Source organism: Sinohyriopsis cumingii, chromosome 3 (assembly GCF_028554795.1).
Source record: "Sinohyriopsis cumingii isolate HCF-2022 chromosome 3, ASM2855479v2, whole genome shotgun sequence".
Lineage (NCBI taxonomy): Eukaryota > Metazoa > Mollusca > Bivalvia > Unionida > Unionidae > Sinohyriopsis > Sinohyriopsis cumingii.
The window spans coordinates 73592100-73614290 of NC_142963.1; the positions used below are offsets into that span (position 1 = coordinate 73592100).

At 35.2% G+C, this 22191-nt stretch overlaps 1 protein-coding gene across 1 annotated transcript in view; it reads right to left on the bottom strand.

Moving 5' to 3' along the window:
• Positions 1-22108, bottom strand: part of LOC149803099 (eukaryotic translation initiation factor 3 subunit D-like) — a 31946-nt gene extending 9838 nt beyond the window's left edge. The window contains exons 1-10 of the mRNA XM_089952697.1: positions 21924-22108; positions 16598-16643; positions 15842-15978; positions 15307-15398; positions 14698-14767; positions 11639-11760; positions 10623-10755; positions 7951-8229; positions 5534-5616; positions 2926-3055 (exon numbers count right to left, since the gene is read on the bottom strand). Of these exons, the coding sequence (XP_089808823.1) occupies positions 2926-3055; positions 5534-5616; positions 7951-8229; positions 10623-10755; positions 11639-11760; positions 14698-14767; positions 15307-15398; positions 15842-15978; positions 16598-16643; positions 21924-22046 (1215 nt within the window). The 5' untranslated portion in view covers positions 22047-22108. The remainder of the gene's footprint in view (positions 1-2925; positions 3056-5533; positions 5617-7950; positions 8230-10622; positions 10756-11638; positions 11761-14697; positions 14768-15306; positions 15399-15841; positions 15979-16597; positions 16644-21923) is intronic.
• Between the last annotated feature and the right edge of the window lie 83 nt (positions 22109-22191).

A 22191-nucleotide genomic window follows, 5' to 3' on the forward strand; every position in this document is an offset into this window, starting at 1 on the left:
TTACATACTGGATATTACCTTCACACCATTTTTATTTGAGACAAAGTAGACATCATTATAAGTCTTTAAATGAACATCCCATGTCATAATGATCATCCATTCAGGCGGGAGTAGTGACAAGAGAGTCACTGTGGTAGCCATATTGGGTTTACGTCTGACATCATTTTCATTTAGGACTTGGGGAAAAACCACATCATAATGGCCATCCTTTCAGTGAAGTAGTGACAACAAGATCTGTAAGAAAATTGTTGTGGCAGCCATATTGGGTATACAAATAGCAAAATTTTCCTTTAGGACCAATTAGGTATTATAAGAAGTCTACTGGTAAAAACCATTTGTAGACATATCAGTTCATTTGGAAAAGTGCAGAAATATCAAGATTTTCAAGATGGTTACTGTGGCAGCCACATTGGATGTCAGATCAGTGCCATTTTTAGGACCAATAAGGCATCACAAGTCTTTTAGCAAAAATCCAATGTTGATGTGACTATCCATTTAAGAGAAGCAGTAACATGATTTTCAAGATGGCTGTCATATTGGGTGTCAGATTGGCACTATTTTCAATTTATAACAACTAAACCTTGCAAAAAGTATTGGTGAAAACCCCATGTTGATATGACCATCAATTCAAGAGAAGCAGTGAAAACAAGAAAATTTCTTAAAAATGATTTTTTTACTTTGGTGGTCATATGGATGTCCGAGCATCACCAATTCCATTTAGGACAAACTAGAACCATGGAATTAATGTTACTGTGTGTAAAGTTTCATGGCAATACTTAAAGTAGTTTAGGTGGAGTAGTGATAACAAACTTGTGCTAATGGAAGGATGACAGATGACAGACCATCATATTAGCTCTTTTGATCAATGGCCAGTACAGCTAATAAGAAAGAAATTAAGTATGGAACATAAAATCTTTGAATAAAATAAAGCTCTTAAAGAAATATTTCTTATGTTTCCATATTTTGCTGACTCTGAATCAATTACAAAGACTTTTAAAATATTCAAATTATATCTTCCATATGGATATACAATGACAGGTAGACAATCTGCAACAACTTATTTTCATAATTCTAACTGTCCTTGCAATTGTTTGTCTGTGTGGTTTCTTGAAAATGAATATACAATAGCTAGAATATTTCTTGATATACAAACTATATTTTATTACCAGGTTAAAATTGTTTCTAAACTGAACAGTCTTGTTTAAGAAGGACATAATAAAGACAAGTGTAGACATTATCCTATTGGTCCAATACAGCGGGGATCTTGATCAATTCACAAAGTATTCACTGGGAACTAGCCACACAAATGCACAACATTGTGAATGCATCTTATGTGGAATGTTGGCTTACTTCTTCATAAGAAAATTAACTGGGGCTTTTTATAAACAACAACACAGACAATGCTGGAAAAACCTGTTGACCAGACACCTGAGACAAGCTGAAAATGAGGCTAAAGTGGGCATAATATTGTTCACATGGGTGGTTGAAAAAGTCTGAATTTAAATACAAAGCTATCAAAAAGAACTTTCTGAAAACTAATGGACCAATTAAACGGAATTTATGTTATAAGGTCCAGAGCAGCAACCACCACTGCTGGCATACTGTTTTCCCCTTGAGCCAGATTTTCTCAATCATGACTCGATATATCATCCAGAAAAGAATAAAGGTTACTAGTGCAGAGACAAAAATAAAAAATTATTATATGGCATTTAAAGGGGGTGCATCAGACCATCTGGGACTATAATCTTTCAATCAGGGGCAACAGTCTAATAAGGAGGGACTATCATCTGACAATCTGTGAGTACAGTCTGACAATCAGGGGCAACAGTATAATAATGAGGGACTACAGTCTGACAATCAGTGAGTAGTCTAACCATCAGGGACTACAATCTGACAATCAGTGAGTACAGCCTGACACTCAGGGGCTACAGTCTAATAATGAGGGACTACAGTCTGACAAACAGCGAGTACTGTCTGACAATCAGGGGATACAGTCTAACAATGAGGGACTACAGTCTGATCATAAGGGGCTACAATCTAATAATGAGGGACTAGTCTGACAATCAGTGAGTACAGTCTGACAATCTGGGGCTACAGACCAATAATGAGTGACTAGTCTGAAAATCAGTGAGTACAGTCTAACAATCAGGTGCTAGTCTAATAATGACAGACTCCAGTCTGACAATTATTGAGTACAGTGACAATCAGGGCTACAGTCTGACAATCAGTGAGTACAGTCTGACAATTAGGGGCAACAGTCTAATAATGAGGGACTACAGTCTGACAATCAGTGAGTAGTCTAACCATCAGGGGCTACAGTCTAATAATGAGGGACTACATTCTGATAATCAGTGAGTACAGTCTGACAATCAGGGGCTACAGTCTGACAATCAATGAGTACAGTCTGACAATCAGGGGCAACAGTCTAATAATGAGTGACTACAGTGTGACAGTGAGTACAGTCTGACAATCAAGGGCTACAGTCTAATAATGAGGGACTAGTCTGACAATCAGGGGCTAGAGTCTAATAATGCGGGACTACATTCTGACAATCAGTGAGTACAGTCTGACAATCGGGGCTACAGTCTAATAATGAGGGACTAGTCTGACAATCAGGGGCTACAGTCTAATAAAGAGGGACTCACAATTAGTGAGTACAGTCTGACCATAAGGGGCTACAGCATGACATATTTTCTAATTGCAAGTAACATCATTTTCTAGATTGATGATAAAGTTTAAAATTAATAAAATTTTGTGTAATGCCATTGCCTAGTATAAAATTACTCAAGATTACAAGATATTCCATACACGTCTTTCTGTACAAAAGTTTTTATTTGATGCACAAGAGTCATTCATTTTTCTTTTGCACTCCACATCGCCGTTATTTAGACAACAAAATGTTCTATGCATTCTGCATTATCTTACCCTAGAGTCCCACTCATTAAGGGTTTTGATGTTAATAAATTGCAGTTCACCATTTGGTCCAAACATCACTGCATCATGTTCAGTTCTGCTGATAAGTTCTATATCATTCCCAAGCTTCCACTTTCGATACCTACAAAGGAAGGATTTTTAAATAGTTTCATTGTGTTTCCAAACTATATACAAACTGCACAATTTCTATAGGGTCAAATACATTTTTGTAGGAAACAGATCTGCAAAATTATCATTGTATGACATGTGCCTGGAAACAGAAATTTTGTCATCACAATAAAAGTTTATTGCGTGTTTACAGTGTTTGAATCTCTTTGCCACTAGACTGGGCAATAAAATCATGATCAAGGCTTTAATTAATCTCAAATATTTTATTGACAACAAAATGAAAAACTTTTGCTGTACCTTACTGCACCTAGGAATATATCTTCTCAAATCTGGTTGAAAATTCCATTCTGTATTAATTTTTTCAGCTTTCTCTTAAAAATTCACTTATTGTAAACTACACGAAGTCTTGATCACAAAGATACAGCCTTGTCTGAGTAAAAACATGAGAACCCTGAAAAATTCTGACCATGATTTGGTGGCCTTTCCGTACCATAACCCAAAACAGAATGCAAACAACTGAAATGCAAAAGTGTGTGTGTGTGTGTGTGCAGTAAAGTTGTTGTGGGGTTTAACGCTATTTTTCAGCACACGATAGGCTATGTAAGGCGGCCAGTATTAATGGTGGAGGAAGAACCCGGGAAAACCCCGGGAAGAACCACCGACCAACGAGAAGCTACTGGCAACCTTTCTCACATACTCATGTGCAGTAAAGAGTGTTTATAACGTTTTATGGGTGACTGGGATTTTTAGAATGTTATAACTGAGAAACATTATCCAAATTCTTTATTTTTCAGAATGTTTATGCACTTGTCCATATCAATGATGTTGGACATGCATATGGTAAACAATCTATGCTGTTATGAACTCGTCCGTAATGATAATACAATTTTAAAACAAAATACTCTTGTATAAATACATGTTATGAACAGAACAAAATTGATAAACCATTAAGTTTTACCTGCTGATGACATTGTCAACATACGTGTACATGTTCCAGCTGTTGAATCAATCAAGTGAAATTTTTTGTGAAAACAGCTTTGTTCAATAACTTAATGACTAGTCCTTTATTTATTTGGATGGAAATAAATTGCCAACAGTCATCTATCTTTATTTGAAATTTTATGTTCATATGTTTTACACTGACATGCAAATTCTCAAATTGGCACAGTCTAATGTTTGATATGCTAACTAGAACTTCATCAACTCCAGGTACTGAATCATTGTCATCCTTGTCTCTTTCACCAGCATTAGTAGCTTCCTAACAATCATTAATTTCCACAAACAATATCTTCAACTGTTGGTACCAAATATGACACTGTCACCATCGAAATTTACACAATCCATGAAATCAGCACCAATGAAGGCATAACCCATCATAGCAAGGGGAACATCATCAACACCATTACCATCATTCTCACTTTTAATGACATCTGTTTGCTCACTAAACCCTGCCTTAACAAAACAGTTTGAAACAAAATCTGTGGAAACGTCACACCATTCATGATAAATCTTACTGACTGCAGTCAATACATTTATATCACTCAATTTTCATGAATGCTTTGCTTCTATCCCTCATATTATTTGTAGCTTTGTGTTTAAACAGACATTCGGTTACTCTTTGTGACTCTGATCAGCAAATGTACAATGCTTACCCAACTGACAGCAGTGTACAAACTCACCATTGCCAATGCATAAGCAGTGTATAAACTCACCTCAGCCAATGCATAAGTAGTGTACAAACTCACCATAGCCAATGCATAAAATGCTCACTCAATTGAGAACAGTGTATAAACTCACCTCAGCCAATGCATAAGCAGTGTACAAACTCAACTCAGCCAATGCATAATGTTCACCCAATTGAGAGCAGCGTACAAACTCAGCACAGCCAATGCATAATGATCACAACTAAGAACAGTGCATCAATTTGTAAGAGTCTATGCATAAGACTAATCAACTGAGAACAGCACATAAACTTGGTGAAGCAAATGCACAAGATTCACTCAACCAAGAATACCACATAAACTACATACAATCAATTGTACAAGACTCACTCAAATGTGAACGTTATAAATTCTGGTTAGCCAATGCACAACACTCACCCGACTGTGAACAGTATTAATTTTGACCAGCAAAGGTAATATACCACAGTAATTTAAAGGAATCTGAAACAAATGTTTTACAAATGTGATGTACCTAGTAAATAAAAAGTAATAGGCAGCTCCCCTCCCCCTCAAAAGTGCAAAGGGACCCATAACCTTGACCCAGAGGACCCTTTGCAAACAATTTCTTAGAAATCTTAAGAAATCACCGAATATCTGATGCCTGACCTGGGTTTTCACAGTTGAATGCAAGTTAATAATGGGTAAATAAAGTCATACTGCTTATCATTGCATTAATTTTCAACGGGATATGTAAATTGTGAAAGAAATCTTAGCCTGACAAGACGAAAACCCAGGACAGCTGACTTCATACTGAAATTAAGGTAAATTACCTGTATCCCACAGAAGCAACTTCACTATCTTCCTTCTCCTGTACAAAAGGGTTGGGCTTGTCAAACTCATATTTCTCTTCTCCCTTTATAAAAAAGTTTTTAAATGTGGTAAATACAGGGTCTCACTTGAGTCCTATTTCATTCATGCAAAATTTATGCTTTAAGTTGGAATATGGCATCTTGCAAGCTATGGCAAGCAAAATAACATTTCAAATGATGTGAATGCATATGTGAGATTGTGACAACTACACAGTCAAATGGAGGAATGGTAAACAATTTGGTCACATAAATATATCCTTGACATTCCCACATCATTTCCCTTATGAGTCCAGGATGAAGAGGCACAAAATACATTCCCGCATATCACTATAAGCAGTTAATGGAGGTTAAGTTTTGCCACATGATGTGTTCTGGGATGATATTCCTGTATAGAGGGTCTTGGAGCTGTTAAAAGAGAGTAGTTTATAAAGACTCTGACTATGCATATAAATGATTTGATCTCTACACTATATAGCCAGGATTGTGCTGCTGTGCCATTAAACCCTCTGCATACATACACACAGTCCCACATCCTACCCCATCCCATGAATAGTAAAAATAAAGTGTGTAACGTGTCAAAAAATAGTGCAAGTAAAATGACTAGTGAAAAAGCATATCTTCTGAAGATGATCATAATATATTGTAACAAATCTAAAATAGTGTGTGTGTGATTTGAACTAAAAAATAATTAATGTTAAACTAGGTCTTGGTCAATACATCAAAGTTTATGGGGTATGGAGGCACGGGGGTAAAGAGGACAATCACATCAACATCAGTTTAGGAGTTTGCACCCATTGATATTGCTCTTGGAACTATTTCTAGTGTATTTCTTCATTTATTTTAACAGAAAGAAAATATAACTGTTTTCTACAAGCAAATTTCTACTGTTTTGAGCAACTGTAGGTGTAACAGGGCCAAAAATGTGCCATTTTTTAGAGCTTGATTTTCTATTTTTATTGCGAATGGTACGCAAGATGATGGTAATGGTCAATCAGCATGACATAAGGTGACAATAGCTATCAATAATCTAACATCTTTTGATAAACACAACACACACCTCCTTGTTTATCACTTACCAGTCTATGCTTCCCACTGCAGAGAACCTGACCAACTTCTGTTATCGGTCTTAATGACCCAGTCAAAACAGCATCCATTCACTTACATCATATGGTGCTTACAATTCCAAATGAGGCAGAATGGTAAAGATCCACAACTCCTCCCAACCGACTGAAAGTGCATTGATGGCTCAAGCTTCTGCGTTTGGAACTGAGGAGATGAAGGTGGGTAGTTTGTGACTCTACCTTGGTGCAAACAGATGTATCACTGGATGCCCCCAAAGTGGTATGAATGATCTGACACTTTCTTGACAGAGATTCTGCCAGGAATGTGTCTGATTGCTACACTGATACTGAGTTATAAGCAGCAATGCAGAAACTGCCTAACCATAACAAGACAGGTTGAGTGATTTGGTTCTCCTGTTTAAGGAGACCGTCACCACAACTGAATTGTCCAACATGATTAGGTCTACTTTCCCGAAGGAGATGGTCATTCCTGAAATGAAAGTTGATTATAGCCTACATTTTCGGAGGCATTGCCATTGACAATATCAAACCCTATCAACAGATGGGTTCCTGAATCGTACTGGTATCCGTGCATGCTGTAACTTCTAGCTATAGCTTTTCAGAGTAATTCCTACGATGAGCCAATTGGGGTTATGCCACTGATGTAGGAATGATACATTGTTCATGATCTCAACTTTCGATCAATTGGTCTCAAAAAGGGGCACCAATGAACCAGCAATGTTTTCTGTGGCACAAGAAAAACGGCCAATATCCACACGAACACAAGGGCAAACCATGTGATCACTTGGCTTTGATGAAGGCAAGCTAAAATGTCATTTTTGCCATATCAGAAAAACATATATCTATGGGAAGAAAACAAAATCCACAGTAGTAGTTGCCAGAACCTTTTAACTTGGTCAGTATCTCAAGTGTATGTCCACACCACTGCAATTACATGAATTTAGTCAATATGTTAAGCAATTTCTCACCATTGAAGTTTTTACTTAAACTTAGGTTATGTGTCTAGACAGTCCTCACCATTTTATTTCTTACCTGAACTTATTCAATATGTCAAGAGTATTTGCAGTGTAGTTACCTTACCTTAGTCAATATGTTGAGAGTATGTCCCCATAATCATAGTTGCTACTTTAACAATGATTCTGTCCTCACCATAAAAGATATTACTTGAACTGTGGCAATGTCACAAGTATGCCCTCACCATTATAGCTGTAACATGAACCTAGTCATTATGTCAAGAGGATGCCTTCAGCGCTACAGTTCTTACCTGAACATAACAAGTCATGAGTATTTGCTCACCATTTTTAAGACTTGCTGTGAAAAGTTGTGGTTGATAAATGTAGCTTCCAAAGCCAAATTTCTAGGGGCATTAATGCTGTTTCCTTCATCCTGGGGTGGTTCAACAGCTGTCTCACTAACTGTCAGCAGATCAAATTCGGAGTCATCTCTCTTGTCGAAGAACAGCTTGTTTCCAACCCTCTGTACAATGATGTCCCATGAATAAACAGAGCGAGTACAGGCCATCAATGTTGCCAGGATCGAGTCTGTGGCAAAAACATTTCCTTGAGACTTGGCCAACTGAAAGTTAAACAAATCATATGCTATTCAAAAGCTTTGCAAAGCAGTATTATCAAAATCTGCAGACAGTTGTTTTTTTTATGGGATGGTAAATTCTGCAATGCATAAATATTCCTGATAGGATAATCAACGTAAAATATATACAGTAAATGTCAGTTATTTGGACCCATCATGGGTTCAGTAAATCATTTAACTGTATATGTATCAGGAATCAAGTATATATGAACACTGTGAACACAGCACACACGATTAAAAGCAAAAATGTAGAAACAATAAGGTATTAAATGACTTTAAAACTAAAATTCATGACCAAAGTGAAATTTTAAAATTGAACAAGCATTTATTGAAGTGAAATAGTAAAGCAAAGTCTATGATGGAATGATAATATATGAGTAACGGACAGTCATTTTAAGTGTGGTCTAGCTTTGATCAAAGTAAACTTGGCTGATGTGGATTCTATTCACACCTACCAGGTGATTAATGTTTACCACCCATTAAATCATCACTGATCACTGATCCGCAGTTAATTATGCAGGCTTTGTCTACAGTATGCCATTGATCGGAGTCTTCAATCACGCTTGAGATTTATATGACAAATTACATAGCTTCATAGCAATAATCACTTGGAATCAATCTAGCATATGAATTAACTTTCTCTCTATGCATTTCCCTCTTTTCTAATTACATTATCTTTATTTATACTATAAAATGACAATATAGTTATACATATTACAACTGTAATTATAACAATGGTATTCTGCTATCTATTATATGCTGTCATCAAGATTAGCAAATCTGTTTCATTATATATATATATACACACACACACACACATACATACATACACAATGTAACAAGTTAAACCTTTTGGGACATGGTAGTAGTCCATAAGAGAGAGTGATCCGATAACTGACTTTTAACTGTAATGCATTAAATACAAGTAGCAACACAAGAATAATACATTAACTCCAGCCCCTTCATGATCTGAATCAATATCAACGGTAGAGGCAAAATTATGTTCTTTTCAACTATCATCAATATACAAAGGATTATCAACATTTTTTATCCATATCTTAGTCTCCCAAATGTGCCAGTGACCAATATAATCTTGCCATAACTCATTTATGACATCACTGCTATATCATTTAACAGCATGTGACACTCACTAACCTGATGTTTTTATGTCTACAAGTATCAAAACCCCCACTCTGCATGTGTGTTTTTGTGAGAGAATTCTGTTCCCTCTCTCAATTCAGTATCATTTCTCTCTGTCTCTTTATAAAAAGTGCCAAATTAAATGGAGCTTTTGACATTTGCAAGTTCAGCAACATATTTACAACTCAAGTTTTTCTCAAAATATCAAGCATAATTCTCTCACATAAAGAGAACATTCTCAACACTTGTCAAGTATACATCAATGGGGTCATGTAGGTACCTTTACTGATCTTAAATTAAATATTAATTGGTATTCTACAATTTTGAACTTTTGTAGTTTTAACAAAGACTACATTTTGATCACTGAATAATATACACCTTAGTTTTCATTAGGGCTGTTCCACTAAAACATACATGGGACCCAGGGAAGGCACTTTTAATGTGGGGTACTCACCCATTGATGCAAGTTAGAATTTTCTTATCATTTTAATGTGAATTCAGTGAAATCAAAATATTCTGGTATATATTTTCAAAAACAATCTGCCTTCCCTGGGTACCATGTGTGTTTAAAATGGAACAGCCCTTACAAAACTTCCAACAGAAAATAATCAATTCCAATGGACTTTTACAATGGCAAATTGACACCAAACTGGGTCAAAAAAGTGGATGGCACTTTGTGATATCATAGCAACATTCGATCAGGTTTATGCTCAATCACATCTTTTGGACTGCCTAGTGTAGAAATACTAAACAACATAAAACACCGAGTTTGTGATATATATTCTTAGGGCATTTATATTGATCTCTGAAGGAATTCTGATCGATGAGGAGCAAAATAAAGTGTATAATCACCATATAAAGGTACGTGTAATCAAATTCATACAAATATACCTATAGGTGAAATAGTACTGAATGCCTTCAAGACTTGTATGACTTGTACTTTACACATAAATAAGGCAAGTTAATAGACATGATCACAAGATCATGTGTTAGTCACCTTCGGCTGAGATCTTATAAAAAGGTTATGGGAAGAATGAACTGGGTACTGGCACAAGCTGCATTACTGCAAGTTACCAGATAACAAGGAAGAAAATCGATACCTGAAATTCGTAACAACAATGCAATCAGACTCCACAAGATATTCATTTCAACATTTCATCACACAGTTCAGAGCAATAATGTAGTTATTAATAAGTGAAAAATATAGCTAATCCTCCCACGTTTCCCTGTAAACTTACTTGTCGAATGATTGGGTCGTCCGTTGTGGTCACTTTATGGAAGATACGATTTATCCTCTTTAAAGGTTTCTCATTCTTTGTGGACACACGGTCATAGGTCTTATCATAATACTCCATCCCTCCACAGCAAATACTGCCATACAGATAACAAAAGTTCATTTATAACACTTTTATAAAGTTAACATTCCCCTTGAGTCCCAGTGAAAGACTTAAACTAGGGTTACTCCGAGTCAAAAGAGTGTTATGTAGATCTATAATGTGTGCTTAACTTTTTTCCATACCTATACTTTGTGCTCAACTCTTGTCCATGATCTGCAGACTGGACTTTAAGATAATGTAAATATGTTGACATAGCCTTCTGACCTTAGAAGGTTCTAGAAAGTGTACTGCTTTTTTGTCTTGTTTATAAGTTATTAATATGTTTACTGATATTTGAGTTCAAGGTAAATATTTAATTTAGACGATTCTGGAAGAGAACTTGTTTACCAATCTGATGGGGAAAATACCCACTTCAAAACTGGAATTTATTCAAAACACTAGACGTTTGGACTTATTATAAACCTTTTAAGACTATTTGGGATGTAATTAACAATTCTTTTAAGTTCTTTTCAAATTTTCACTTTTGTATTCTAGGGAAAACAATTATTTATTGAATTTTAATAAACTTGCTGGTTTTGCTTTTTCCATTACTTAGTTTAAGACCAATGAGTCACAACAAGAGATAATTGATGTGGGCATATTTAGATGCCCCAAAGTATCTAAAAATTATAAAGATGTATTTGCTAAAGAAAATGCAAACAAACAATGAATACAACTGACCAATTAATTGTTGCCCACTGAAGATTTTCAACCTCTTCTAACCCTATTTATCCTAACCCTCACATATGACCAGAATGCCACTGATCACTGGAGAAGAGAAATATAACTAAATGGACATCTCTGAACAAGATCAATTAATTTAAGAGTAATGAAAAAAGTAGCAAGTACAAGAGAAGCTAATAATAGGCTGTACATACAGATCTTCTGGGTCTTGTACATCTGGTAGACTTAGCTTGCCAAGTCGAGGGAAATCCAACTCCTCAACAACTGTCCATTTATCACGCACTTGCACTGAGGCATCACGGTTCTTTAAGGGAGCCTGCATGGGAAAACTTGTGTCAAGCACCATGGATATTCCACAATAAATTCATTAAGACAAGTATGTACATCTGAGAAAAACAATTATTCAGCAATATGAACGTTTATTGATTGGTTATTAGGTATGTTTGAGACCAAAGGTAAAAACATTCATGTTGTTAATGGGTTTTTTCCCACATCTTTTAGCAGAATGGATCTCCTTTTTGTTGGATCTGTGTGTCCATTTTGTGCAAATCCTGCAAGCCAGCATGCTGTATAATAATTTCTCTTGGCTTCATTATGATTCATGCCAAGTACAATGAGAATCTATCAAGGGGTTAAAAAATATATGCAATAACCTAGCCAAAACCTTTTTATAACTGTGACATTGACCCCAACATCAAAGGGGCAAATCTTCACATCATAGATTGAACTGTCAAAACTTCATCATGATTCACTGAAAGTATGATGACTGTTTATACTTCATAATGATTCATGCAGAGTTTGATGAGAATCTATCTAGGAGTTTTAGAAATGTATGCAAATGAAAAACTGACTACTATATCTAACTTCCCACTAATATGGGCTCAACAAAACCTTTCTTATTATATACTAGTTACAATTCTGTTGTTACTAACCAAAAATAAATGAACTAGACATTATTTTGAAGTGACATTTCCTAGCTGAAAATATTACAATTATAAAAATGCTGCTTGCTCCAGATTTTTTTTTGCTCAAAGATATATATATATATATATATATATATATATATATATATATATATATATATATATATATATATACACACACACACAGATAAATATTGTTACCAAATTGAGATGAAATATCTTAATACTTAAAAAAATTGTGTCAAAGGTTACTAGTGAAGGGACTGAACTCTAATATCCCAAATGAATTTCCACAATTCAAGACAAGACCACTTCACTTAAGGACAGACTAGATATCATAATTAGTCTTGTGGTGAAAACGCAATGTCAATATAACCTTCCATCTAGGAAAAGTAGCATTAACATTTTCAAAATGGCCAATGTGGTTGCCATATTGGATATCATTTTGCACCTCAATCATACCCAGTCTTGACATAATTTTCCATTCTGGAGGAGTGGCAATAACAAAATTTTCAAGATGGTCACTGGCAGTTTTTAGTTTACAACCAACTAGACATGGTAAGAAGTCTTTTAATAAAAACCCAATATTGATATCACTGTCCATTCAGGAAGATGTTCAAGATGGCTACTTTGGCAACCATATTGGATTTCACATAGAAACCACATTCATTTAGGACCATTTAGACATCACAAGACATCCTCATGACTTTCCATTAACAAGGAGTAGCAGTACAATTTTCATGCTGGCCACTTAGGCAGCCATATTGGATGTCCAAGAGGAAACATTTTCATGTAGAGACAACAAGACATCCTAAGAAGTCTTCTGGTGAAAACCCCCATGTTGATATGACTTTCAGCAGGGGAGGCAGATGACTGTTGTAGGAGCCATATTGGATTTCTAAGCAACACTGTTTGTTCTTTTTAATTTAGGACCAACCAGATTTTGGGTTGAATGTATGTGTAAAGTTTCATGGTGATCCTCCATGTAGTTTAGAAGTAGCAGCAATAACAAACTTGTTGTAATGGATGGACATATGACAGACAATAGACCATCCCATAAGCTCTTCTGGTTTATGATCAGTTGAACTAAAAATGGAAACTATACCAGTCTTCCTTCTATAATGTATGTAAGATGTGTGCTTTTTTCTTTATTTTATATTTGGTATATATCTCCCTTGTGAATGTCACGGTTGATTCTGGAACTAAGTTCATGCAATGTTAGTCATTTCTTAGTAACTCCAAGAGAACTAACAAAATATAAACTGCTTGTAAAGTTTTATGGTAAACATAGGATGGCAACCACCAGCCCTTGCCCATCTATGATAGGTGCAATAATAAAAGAAATTTAAAAAAAGAATGGTCATATTGGGACCAAAATACATGGCCAGTTGTCAGAGAAGTCCAGAACTATATTCACAAAACTCGTCACTTTGACTGAACACTTGAACCCAAGTTTTGATAGATGATAGTGAACAGTCTTACTAATGTAGAAAAGTTTGAAGGCTAGCAATTTATTTACAGTATTGTTAAGTTTGGGAAAATTGATGAAGAAAAGTGGAAACAATTGTTTTTGTTTACAATAGGCACAAATGTGAAAATTTAAGTTTAAGTGTGCACTTAAGTTGTGGATTTTTTGACGACAGGACCTATTTACAGATGGATAAGTTTAGGAAACTTTTGTAAATATAGGCCATAGTTACATAAGGACCAATCTAGTAAAAGTTTTGTGAATACGGGGACTGATTGGTTACAAAGCAACCAATTTCGGGAAGTTTTATGAATACAGGAACTGGTTACAGAAAGAACTTTAAGGAAGTTTGTGAATATGGGGTATGGTTACAAAGAGACCAGTTTAGGACAGTTTTGTGAATACAGGGGCCTGATTACAGAGGGACCAGTTATAGGCCATTGTATGACTCAAGGACCTTGTTACAGAGTGACCAGTTATAGGCCATTGTATGACTCAAGGACTTTGTTACAGAGTGACCAGTTATAAGACATTGTATGACTCAAGGACCTTGTTACAGAGGGACCAGTTATAAGACATTGTATGACTCAAGGACTTTGTTACAGAGTGACCAGTTATAAGACATTGTATGACTCAAGGACCTTGTTGCAGAGTGACCAGTTATAGGCCATTGTATGACTCAAGGACCTTGTTACAGAGTGACCAGTTTAGGAAAGTTTAATTACACCAGCCTGAAAATGTTGAGTAAATAGAGAAATCATTAGAACCAAAATATTATAGTCTTCATGAACAATTTTTAAAACACTGTGTTACTGATAATTGAATAACATCTGGTTATTTGGAGCTGAAGATAATGTATCACCTTTTGGCGATTTTCTTGCATTTGTTTGCCAAACTGTTTCTGCAACTTTCTCAAATGCCTCTGACGATCTCTGAAAAAAAGGAACATGTTTTATTTATTTTTAAAAGAAAAGAAGTATGAAAGGAAATTTTATAAAATAAATTTAAGAAGTATCATCTTACATGCCTCTACAAAATCTAGGGTAGATGAGAAGGGTCATTGTATTGTTTTGCAACCTAGAATTTGAGGCAGTTCAGGATTTAAATCTATATCATGTTGAAATTCAGAATTTACACATTTTCTTGGAAAAGGATTATTCATCATGGATAAAGTTAAATGATGTTATTTTGTGTACTTTATTTTCTGTAATGAAATCCTATATTAGCTAAGGTCACAACCAGGCTCAAAATGTTCCACTTGTAATTCCTATTCTTCAGCTTGAAAAATTGTTAAAGCTTTGTTAAAAAACCAAATCACACACACACCTTGATTTCCAACTTTGGCAATTACAATTTTAAACTTGCACATTCAAAATCCTATTCAAATCCTTTGTATGTAAAAATGTATGTTGAAATAAAGAAGTTTTGTTGATATAAAAAGGAACTATATGTATCATCTTCCATGCCTGACCTTTCTCTGATCTTTTGTGTCTTGGATAAGACCTGCATGTTGGCTGCTTGCTGCTGCTGCTGTCTTCGCTCACGCTCTCTTCTTTGCTTGTTCTGGATGGATTCATAAAGAGAAAAGAATCATTCCATACTTAGTGCTTTCTTGGTAAAACCAGTAGCTACACCATACCAAATGGAAATACAAAAAGACAAACAATTGCTAAAAGAATTCACAACCAAAAAGCACTCTTCAACACAAATTTGCTGTTTTAAAATCCTTTCTTATCACAATCCTATTGTCATACAAGCGCAAAAGACTGATAATGGCGATTGATGGATTTTATTTTGATTCACCTGTTGTAACTTAGACTGCAAGTAACGTTTTACATGAAAACATTGCTGTCCAAAATGTGACTTAGGCTAATAGGAGATAACAGACTATCATAGTATTACTATGTATGAAAGCAGTGTAAATTATCACAACAGTTTAAATTTTCTGACACACCCAACTCTGCCCCTTAGCAAGTATTGTCTCTGATGTCACTGTATAATATTACCTGCTGGAACATCCGACGACCACGCTGATAGATTGGTTTCTGAATACGTTGAGTGTCCACCAACTGGAAGCTACTCTCATCTTCTTCATGAAAGTATGCATACTGGCTACCCCCACCGAATGCTGAGGAGTATTTTCCTGTAAGAAAATGTGATATCAATACTGTAATGAATGCAGCATGTAATCCTGACTACGAAAAATTACCTAATAAATATTATGTTCAAGCATTCCAGGTGCACAGTTGATGCTGATATGCAAGTACAAGGAAGTGTTCATGGAATCATGTGAATCACCTGCATGTTATAAAATATGTATAAAAATAATAATGAAAATTTAAAGCTTTTTGAAAATAATTTCATTCTGAGCATTTTTGTAAGTGGAAATGGACAATTAGCACAATTTCTGAACGGACGTGTAGAAGAAAAATTAACACAAAAGTCCTCTTACCATGGTTGAATTTAGAATTTAAACTGTCCAATAATTTCAGCTTGTAAACTGTGTCCACTTATGAGACTGCTCTGTAGCCTTTAGCTAATCAAATGCTTTCACTTACCCTACTGGAAAGGAGTAGAATAGGCATGTATTCCACTGACAGTAAACTTGTGTAAAAAAAAATAAAACTGACATAAAACAAAATCTCCCACCCACCAGAAAAAAGTTAAGAAGTTCACACAAGGCAAAGTTTTAATGACATTATGACAATAAAGTTTTGTCTTCATAATAATATGAAAAACAAAAGAAAAAACATTATGCTCACCTAGGTATCTCTTATCCTGGTATGTGGCACCAGTCCAGTCAGAGACCTGCAATAGGCATCAGACAACAACAAAATCAGAAGATTTTTGACCCATCTTCAAAGGCTTTGCGAAGACTAAAGTTTTCATGGAAACCTGTCAAAAACATTAATACCTCAAATGGACTGATGGTTCAAAGGGCAAAACAAAATTTCAGAAATCCATGGCAAGACGATTTCTTCTTTTTAGTCACTGTGTACTGAATTTATCTCTGATATTCCTGAAAAACTCCAACATACCAACTTTATTAATAAAGCTTTTTCTTTCACTTGATACTTGTAATTCTTTCTCATTATTTTGAACAGGCCATCATGGAACGAAGATCTATGAGCCTGTATCAGACATTATCAAGATATAACTACATGCCATGTTTGGTTAAATCAATAAATAATAAACTGTAGGGGATGAGAGGAAGTATATTGATTCAAGGTATTCCATGGATATAACAATTAAATTTAAATTATAAAAATACATTCATACTTGTTTGTGTTATGATGCTTACAAGCCAGTGCAGCTAAAATCCAAGTCAAGATTGCTATCCTTAAATTCAGTGTTAAGAGTGCTATCAACCAGCTTACTGGAATACAAACAAGTCCAAAGTTTGGTCAAAAGCTGCTGGTAAATGTACATGTTAGTGCAATATAATTCTGTGTTTGACACACATATCATAGCCCGTTTTGCCCTCGCTCCAGTAATTTAAGCTTCTTGTTTAAGTTGCTGTTGGAAAAGACTAAGCCCATGGTCAAATTTCAGTTGAGTGCAATTTTTAAACAATGCCAATCTTGAAATGTAAAGTGAAAATCTCAATCACTACTGCTCAAATAATCCAACAGCCTGATGCCCAGGATCCCTCTAATTTCAGATTGGGTCAGACCTGAATTCCAAGTGAGGTGCCCATTAGACTTGTTGAAAATAAATCTAACTTACCCGAGAAAACTTTGACCATGCTAATGAAATGAAATTTATTTTCAAGATGTTGAAAGACTAGTAAAGTATTAATATTTATCCAAATTATTCCCATGCACGCCCTTTACCCTGGTGAAGTTCTTCTATTTATCATACTTCTATCGAAAGCCGTGAACTTCATCTACAAAGTAAAGGATGTGACCTAAGAATCAGGAACGCTTTGCCTGCATTACCTTTAATTTGTACTCATTTGCCTTTAATATACATGGGTTTCTACCGGAGGTAGGAACATACCATTTTAAACTCTGGTGTCTTTTCCCACAAAGGATTCAAATTCTTACACAAGCAAACGGACACATTTTCAAGTTCCGAAGACCAATATTTAAGTTGGCTGAAAGGTCAAAATAGCTTAAAGGAATGATAAGTATCTTCAACAAAGCAAAGTTAACTAATTGCTTTCTTTAATATTAATACATGTTTATTCATTTCATGAAAGAAGCATGCCTCAACTTAAAAAGACTTCAGCATTCTTCAGCTCACATGGAATTGCAACCAACTGAAATTGTGTGTTTGGATTTCTAACACAGCTTTGGCAATTTAAGTCATATTGCTATGATGTATACAGTGTGGCACTTTATAGTAATGTCTAGCACTGGGGCACCTAGTCACATTATCTTGACACCAGGCCAACCAGTCCTAACACTAACATCCTGATGCTGAGCACTAAGCGAGGCAGCTATTAGTACCATTTTTATGTTTTTGGTATGACCTGGCTGGGGTTCGAACCTGCGACATCTCTCATCAGAGGCAGATGCTCTAATTAAGTCAATGGATATTGAAAATGTATCCATTTGCTTGCATCAGAATTTGAATTGATTATGGAAAAAGATTAAGTATATTCTGAGTAAAGTAATTAGACGCTAAATTGTTTAAAAGTGTAGATGTGGGCTGCCAATTGAGATAATCCTGAAAATTTTGTCTCTTTTTCCTGTCAGTTGACCAGGGAACATGCTATACAAACGCTGTTTATAGTATTCTCACACTATCCTGTTTGTAAACCCCCCCAAACAATTTTAAAAACAAGGCATGAAAGAAGTAAAAAATGCAAAAACTTAGTCATTTCGCTTTTAGAATCAAAAGGGAATTTCTTTAGCAACATGGTCACCATATTTGCTTGGGCCAGTCTTGTTTTTAAGCAACATATATGATGTTGTTCCTTAGCTACGAAAATCTCAATAATTATGCAAATTCTGGATTAACATCTCTTTGAACAAACTTACATTATAGCTTCTTCTATATATTTGTTCAATTTGTTTTAGAGATATTAAAACTAGACACTGCAAATATTGGATGCAAACAACAGTTTTTACTGAAACTGACTCCACCTCTCCCTCAATAACTCATGCACAATGGGATCCAAAAACAGACCACACTATAAGTGAGGGCACAAGTTACTGAGGGACTTCCATAATATCAAATGATACCGTCCTCGCTGGACATCACAAAAACCATGGGGCGGGGGAGTAAACTGGGCTGTTTAATGGCGTATACTTGTTTTAAAATCATGCTAAGAATAATTGTTAATAAAGCATTTTTTCTAATGAAGCTATTCGTTTCTATGTAAAAATGACCCTTTTTTCAAGATGTCCAACTGCTGAGAGATTGTTATTATTGTTGTTCCAACTGGTTTCATCAACCTTCACGTGTATGTGAAAACATTGTATATTACATCACTTTTTATGTTGTTGAGTAGTCCGGTTCCCTGATTCTTATGTTTCATGCTTTGCTCTATACTCTTGTGGAATGCAACTCAAGAAGCATTCTAAGCAGGGAACTAGTTATTAATTCAAATTCACAATCAAACACAATTCCTTTTGTTTAAAAAAAATGGAACATTTAGTTAAGTGAAAGAGCAGTCATCATCAAAAGCCAAATTTTTTTATTGTTCTATAACAAAATATTGATGCCATGATTTCATTGCAAGTAATAGTAAAATTTATTCTCATCCATGAGGAAATCTCTGAATGCCAATTCAGGTATGACAAATTAACTAAAAGCTCTGAAATTAGCTTGTCATTAATAAAATGTATTTGTGAAACAGTGCTTTGTTGTCTTGTTATCATTGATCCCACTTGTGAATGAGTATGCTAATTTAAGGTAGTTTGATTATATTACATTCTCCGAAAGTTTTGTAAGTGTTCCACTGATTGCTTGCAAATGAGATGAGCCTGGAGATGCTAACTCTTATGCAGGTTGGATTTGCATGCCTTTTAACTTTTCAATTAGTCCACCCCCTTTATTTGAGTGTGTGTGAGTGTGATTCGACTTTTGAATGTAGCTTTGACAATTTTTCAGTCATATCACTTATTGCTATGATGTCTACAATGTGGCAGTTTATAGTGATGTCTAGCACTGAGGCATAATAACACAGACATGTAGCATAATGTCCAAACCAGTCACGTTATCCTGACACCAGGCCAACCAGTCCTAACACTAACCTCTTAATGCTGAGTGCCACGCGAGGCAGCTGTTAGTACCATTTTTTTATAAGTCTCTGGTATGACTTGGCTGAGGATCGAACCCATGGCCTCCCACATCCAAGGCAGATGCTCTAACCACAAGGCCATCGGATCACCTTTATTTGATACAAAAGACATAATTAACGTGGTAACAAGGAAATTAGACATCAAAACACTGTTGGCACTTAATTCAAAGAAACACTCCGAACAAAGCTGTTATGGTAGTCTGACATATTTTATGTTTGAATACAACAGGGCATATTGTATTTATGATCATTATACTTAAGCCAAACTAAAATATATAATTAAAATGCATTATACCTGATAAAAAAACATATTTAATTGGTATTTATTTATTAAAATGCTGCTTCAAGCAGGCCTTAGTGACAATTTTATTGGTCAAAATGTCTTGCATACTACTATTTACGGTGTACAAAGGATGTTGTGTAGAAAGAAATTTTAAGAAAATACATGATTTCTTATTAAAAGTTGATATCATCATAATGTTGATTCGTATTTCCAGGTCATATCAAATGATTTCGATGATAAAACAAGTGATATATCAAGGTTTTAGTTACCAATTTTGCAATTTTCTTCATGTTTAATAGGGGTCACATTTTTTCTACTTTCTAGTATTAAAAATTGGATCAACGACTGACCCTGTATCATAAGTGGGTTCGCAAGTTATCCAAGTGGTTGTGTATTATAGAAACTAGAAATGGACAGCGAGCAGTCTGTCTGCTTGTTACATCAGAAACTTCTGTTTGCATTTGAAAGCAATTAAATAGTGGTAATTAAATAGTGCTGGGAACCCTTTTGCAACTATCTGGTAAAAAATTATAAGTCAGTGAATGAAAGGACTAAGTTTTGTGCATTATTTATATCCTTTATGCTTTTCAGTTTTAAATTCAGTAGGGTGGTATAAAAAAATGCAAATACTATAGCCTAGGCAGTAAGAGGTCAACATAAACATCATAAATATCAGGGCAGACATTATACACAATCCTATCAAAATCAGATCTCCACTGCCCTGCGTGAAGATCTGACAGAGACTTTAAATGGGGTTATGTTCTGGTGGCTTTTGAATCAGCCAATAGAAATTCAGCTTTCAGAAATCTGAAAGTGAATAAAATCATTTGGTACATACTTATGCTCTTTAGCTATACTGCTCAGTCTCCCAAGTGTGAAGTGTAAGACTTCATCTGACTGGCTGATAAAATTCGGGTAATAACATAGGTCACCAGAACATGACCACCAAGTGGTCGCTTTCAGATCTTCATGTAGGACAGTGGAAATCTGATTTTAATTAGTGACATTTTACACATGCAAATATTAGGAATCATAAACCCCCACTTTCAATAAAACAACTTTAAAGTAAGGTAAAAATCTGTGTTACATTTCATGAAAGGAAAATAGGTTCATGCAATTTGTACTTGATTGGCCCATATGGCTATTAAAAAAAACAATAAAAAAAAACTAGTCAATATTATATGCCTTGAATCTCCCCCACCCAATTAAAAATTAGAGGTAATCACCAGAACTAGCCTTGCACTACTAGTACGTGCAAAATTGTATAACTTAATATTAATTGTTATGCATAATCTAAACAATATATGGTGTGCAATCCATTAAATAACAAAAGGTTGATTCTCTAAATCGTTATAATTTTTCAACATACCCCCTCATTTGAACTGGAAAAATCAAGCCAAACGGAATTTTTGAGACAGGTCTGACTTGAATTTTATAATTCCTTTAAAAGTAATAACAAACTGGTTTAGTTACGAAAACCGGTACTTTATCATTCGTGTCAATAATATACACTGATGGATAACCAACATCTGTCGCGTCTGTCGAAAACACCTACCTTTCCAAGCCTATCTCCCTTAGAAAAAGGTTGATAGGGCATGTCCTTATAGCACTCTGGGATAGAGCAAGGGCCCCATCCATTGGGATTATCTGGAATAGCTGGTGGAACGAAATGTGCCATATTGGTAAGAGTTACAACGTGACTTGCCAATATGGCGAAAAGTACCACAGTCAGTCTGTGTTCCAAAAAAATACATTTCATTGACTATGAGGATAGAAACTGGTAAATTGGAGACACAGTCTGTAACGAATCTCTCTACAATGAA